The sequence below is a fragment of the Formica exsecta genome, unplaced genomic scaffold, assembly GCF_003651465.1.
Source record: "Formica exsecta isolate Colony F162 unplaced genomic scaffold, ASM365146v1 scaffold1632, whole genome shotgun sequence".
NCBI lineage: Eukaryota > Metazoa > Arthropoda > Insecta > Hymenoptera > Formicidae > Formica > Formica exsecta.
Window position 1 is genome coordinate 8858 of NW_021848950.1, and position 5474 is coordinate 14331.

At 31.9% G+C, this 5474-nt stretch overlaps 1 protein-coding gene across 1 annotated transcript in view; it reads left to right on the top strand.

Annotated features, from left to right (window-relative positions):
- The window catches only part of LOC115233214 (putative fatty acyl-CoA reductase CG8306), a 3323-nt gene extending 637 nt beyond the window's left edge, over positions 1-2686 (top strand). Inside the window, exons 2-7 of the mRNA XM_029803519.1 lie at positions 220-471; positions 599-848; positions 928-1120; positions 1243-1482; positions 1575-1832; positions 1916-2686. Coding sequence (XP_029659379.1) covers positions 220-471; positions 599-848; positions 928-1120; positions 1243-1482; positions 1575-1832; positions 1916-2054 — 1332 coding nt within the window. The 3' untranslated portion in view covers positions 2055-2686. The remainder of the gene's footprint in view (positions 1-219; positions 472-598; positions 849-927; positions 1121-1242; positions 1483-1574; positions 1833-1915) is intronic.
- Positions 2687-5474: the final 2788 nt, after the last annotated feature.

The following is a 5474-nucleotide window of genomic DNA, read 5'->3' on the forward strand; positions in this document are numbered from 1 at the left end:
TATTTATATATATGTACATTTGTTTTTATTTTGTTAATTATTCAGTTTAGCAATCTCACCTCAAATATTGATTATAAATATCTCTATATTCTTTTGTTTTGTACAAAAACTCGTCGAATGAGCATAATTTTATCAATATTTGGGATGGGGCTGCTAAACTGAATAATTACCTTTATTTTTTATATTTTAATGTATTTTAATTTTCTTTTCTGTATATAGGTTTTTAATAGATTGAGGGAGGAAAAGCAAACTGATTTATTTAAGAAACTGATCGCAGTTGGTGGAGATGTTGGTGAAGAAAATTTAGGACTGTCCTCACAAGATCGAACAACTTTGATAAATACAGTACAAATTGTTTTTCATTCAGCTGCTACATTAGACTTTGAAGCCGATCTGAGGAATACGACAAACATTAATTTGTTAGGAACTCGTAGAGTCGTTGAACTTTGCCAGGAGATTAAGAACTTTAAGGTAAAAAACAATATTCACAATAGATAAAGAGATATTTTATAACAACAAACTTTGCGTTTACGCATTCCTTAAATAAATCTATCTGAATATTTTATAGCTTCTATATTTGATATTTATTATTTACCAGGTGCTGGTGCATGTTTCTAGTGCATATGTTAATTCAATGTTGCATAATGTAGATGAGATAGTATATCCTGCACCTGCAGATGTAAATACAGTTCTGAAACTGATTAATACGTTGGATGCTGCTACCTTAGATGCAAAAACACCAGAGATATTAAATGGTCATCCAAATCCTTATACATTCACTAAACATCTGGCTGAACATGAAGTAGCAAATGCAGGACTTTCAGCATCTATTGTGCGCCCTTCAATGAGTAAATTTAGGCTTATATATCCAACATATATTGTGTTATTATTTATATTGAAATTATAAACTTAATTTTATACATTTAGTAATAGGAGCATGGAAAGAGCCGATTCCAGGATGGACAATATCGAAAAATGGACCACAGGGTTTCATAATGGGTGCCAGTAAGGGTATTGTGAGAAGATTGCCAGTTGCAGAAAATCTTGTTTATGATTACATTCCAGTAGATATAGTAGTGAACAGCCTTATTGTCGCAGCTTATAGTGTCGATCGAGACAGGTAGTTCAAGATACAAAAATACAAAATACTAGATACAAAAATTTAATACATTTTTATTTTATGAAAATATAGTATGATGTTATTTAATGTTAATATTTATTTCTGAAATAATGTAATTTTAGCGACAAGGGATTAAAGGTATATCACTGTACATCTAGTACGTGCAATGCTTTCAAATGGCAGAATGTTGAAAAAGAAATTAACAAGTATTTACATAAGTATCCATTACGAAGTGCTGTTTGGTATCCATATCTCAAATTTTTACCGTCGCTTTTCTTGTTTAAAATTTCGGCTATTTTTGTTCATTTTATTCCTGCCTATATTTTGGATACAATCACACGAGTATGTGGAGGCCGTCCAATGTAAGTTTTATTTTGAGATAGAGGAAGAGATATAAAATATATCCCGTCATAAAATTTTTTTAAAATTAATATGCTTACTCTATTTTTTTCAGTCTTGTTCGTTTACATACAAATGTTAGCAAATCATTAGGACGTCTTGAGAAATTTATTTTCCAAGAATGGAGATTTAATAATCCATGTATGTTGCAACTGCATGAGTCATTATCCCCAGATGATCAAAAATTATTTACATTAGACATTAAGCCATTAATCTGGAAAGACTATTTTGTGGATTTGATACAAGGTGTCAGAGTGTACCTTCATAATGAGTCACCGAAATCTTTGCCGAAAGCACGTTCTAAAGATAGAATGTAAGCAAATGTCATATGAACATATTTCTTAAGTAGTATCAACATTTATTAGTTATCAATATAGGTGTAAATTTATGTTGCAGATTGATGATCGCTCATTTGGGTTTGCAAGCTGCTTTGTTAGGTCTAATCTGGTGGTTGGTTAAAGTTATGTTTGCTACAACGTGGACAAAAACCGGCTTAATTGTACCAATAACATATTTACTTTTTGATCAATTGTAAGCAATATTTAAAAATACGATCGTTTTCAGTTGAATAAGCATAGAAGTGTTATTCATATATATAAAATTTATTTTACACAAACAGAAGCATATATGTATATGCACATAAAACATATCTTCATATCAATAAACTTTTTTTGTATACTTTAATATGAATATCAAATACTTTTGCATTTTATATATAAGCTTTGGATATGCTCTCTCTTTATAAATATTTAGAATGTTTAAAATGTGCCTTTGGCAATTGATAGTTAGCATATTGCTTAGGGGCATATTAATGACACTGTGACGTTACTGATACATTATAGATTTTTATTTATAGTGTTTTCGAATGAACAGGATAATCTAACCCGGATCAATTAATTACTATATTTTACTATGAATTCAAGTCTTTTATTGGCAGAGACGATGCAATGACGTCATTAATCGCTCTCAGAGTGATTAAACCTGTTACATTCGAAAATGCTATTAGAAAAAGTAGTATGGTTGGATAATATTTGGAAACGTTGATTTACTTATATATACATATACATAAAATTAATAATATTAAAAAAGCTGCTCTGTAGAAGCTTAAGAAGCAAAAGCTATATAAAATATAAAGGTAAAAATTATTGGATATTGAAAATATAGAGATAAAAAATTACTGGAGGATACATAAGCTTTCAACACATAAGTCAGGGAGAGAGGTGTCCGATGAATTCGGAAAGAATGATGTAACAAATAATTGATTAGGCTGCGCTACATTACATTCAATATGTTGTGATTGTTCTTTCGAGTAAAACGTGATGAACTTCTGAAGTCAAGTAGTAAAATAGGTAAATGTTCGGATTAACTTACATATCACGGATCGTTTTCATTTTTACATATATTGTAGAGGGTACATTTCTAACAAGGGGAACACCAAGTTATGTCCCCTCCGATTTCGCCGAGCTTGAGGTATATATTATAGTCCTACCCTCCCACTCCAACTCTCAAGCATTCGCAAAAAAACGCGTTTGAAAATTTGCGTGATCTTTATGTACGAAACTGTAATATGATACGATATATGATGATATATCTATGCAAGCGTTTTTTATTATCTTAAATTATTTGTAAAATACTGGAAAAAATATCTATATAAATCAAAATATTAAAACATCTTTATGATATTAATATTATTATATATATTGTTAATTATCTTTATATTAATAACCCAGATAGCAAAATGCTAGATATATTATGCATATTATTAATTATCTTTATATTATAATAATCCCAGCAAACAGAATATAACTGCTATATAACATGGGAATAACATATAATGTAACGGTTGTTATACCTAATTTATGTTGGAATTATATAACTTTCTTATTTATGCAATATAACACCAGAATATAACTGCTATATGGGAGCTTCATAAAGTTAGCCGGTCAACATTCACTTTTGTAATTTTTTTTTTACGAATCGTTTGTTGGTGATTGTTGGCCTAATTACAACATTTGTTAGTTAATATTTTTTTTGAAAATACAAAAACAAAATTTTGTGTGAAGTTAGCCGGAAAGATATTTTTGTTTCAAACTTAGTTCAATCGATGCGCAATCGTTTGTTGGTCACAGAAAAACTAATTAAAACGTTTGTTGGTTCATATTTGCCTCGAAAAACAAAAAGAACTAATGCACTCTGATGGAGGGGGGAGGGGGGTTGGAGTCGTTTGGAGTATTTCGTATGACGATGCCGTGACCTATATGAAGCTAGCTGGCAGAAATTACTAAATATGATTATTTTTTACTTTTCTGAGTATATTTTGTTTGTAAATCGTTTGTAATTGATTGTGAGTCTGTTTTTAACGTTTGTGATAAATTAGATTTTTTGTAATTAACAATTTTAGCTTAGTTATGATGTCAGCCGACACTTTTTAGTAATAAACATATTTTGTGATAACTACCCAGACAGCACAAAACGTCCCATAATCGACAGGAAATCGTTTGTGATTTACAAATATAGCAATGTTACGTTTGTGAACCGATAAATTTTTTATTTATATGCAAAATAAATTTACTTTATAATTGTAGTGCGCATGCGCATACTCAGGGCTCCTGCTTGCAGAGAGTGCGTCGACGCGTTTAAGGTGCCTTTACATGGCAGCATTAAGCGTCGAGCGTCTGCGCAGAAAAATGCGCAGAATTTAAAAGAGATAGATTCTAGGCTGAAATTAGATTCTGCGCAATTTTCTACGCAGACGCTCAACGCTTGACGCTGCCATGTAAAGGCACCTCAGACGCTCGACGCTTAACGCTGCCATGTAAAGGTACCTTTACGCGTGGCAGAAATCGTCCCGCGTCACAAAGCTGAGTATACTTTGCGCATGCGCACTACAATTATAAAATAAACTTATTTTGCGCGTAATTAAAAGAATTATCAATTCACAAATGTAACATTGGTATATTTGTAAATCACAAACGATTTTCTGTTGATTACATCAAACACACTTTTATAACTATATTATAACGGTTACATAACTCATCAGTGTAACCGAATATAAAAAGTAATATTACAGAATTGTAACATGTAATACGCTCATTCCTTGTAATTTCTCACTCAAGGAAGCAACAATGTTATATAGCAGTTATACATTTAATTGTAACACCCAGAAAACAATATGTAATCAAAAAGATTTCAAAAAGATATCGCATTTCTGAACCTGATAACTTAAAAAGGCTTCTAAGGGTGCCATTACATGGAGCGCGGAAACGCGGATTAGCGTAACGCGGAGCGAGAGTGAAACCAATCGCGAGCATTCTGCAGTTTTTGTTACGCTCGCGATTGGTTCCATTCTCGTTCCGCGTTACGCTAATCCGCGTTTCCGCGCTCCATGTAATGGCACCCTTAGAAGCCTTTTTAAGTTATCAGGTTCAGAAATGCGATATCTTTTAGAAATCTTTTTGATTACATATTGTTTTCTGGGTGTTACAATTAAATGTATAACTGCTATATAACATTGTTGCTTCCTTGAGTGAGAAATTACAAGGAATGAGCGTATTACATGTTACAATTCTGTAATATTACTTTTTATATTCGGTTACACTGATGAGTTATGTAACCGTTATAATATAGTTATAAAAGTGTGTTTGATGTAATCAACAGAAAATCGTTTGTGATTTACAAATATACCAATGTTACATTTGTGAATTGATAATTCTTTTAATTACGCGCAAAATAAGTTTATTTTATAATTGTAGTGCGCATGCGCAAAGTATACTCAGCTTTGTGACGCGGGACGATTTCTGCCACGCGTAAAGGTACCTTTACATGGCAGCGTTAAGCGTCGAGCGTCTGCGTAGAAAATTGCGCAGAATCTAATTTCAGCCTAGAATCTATCTCTTTTAAATTCTGCGCATTTTTCTGCGCAGACGCTCGACGCTTAATGCTGCCATGTAAAGGC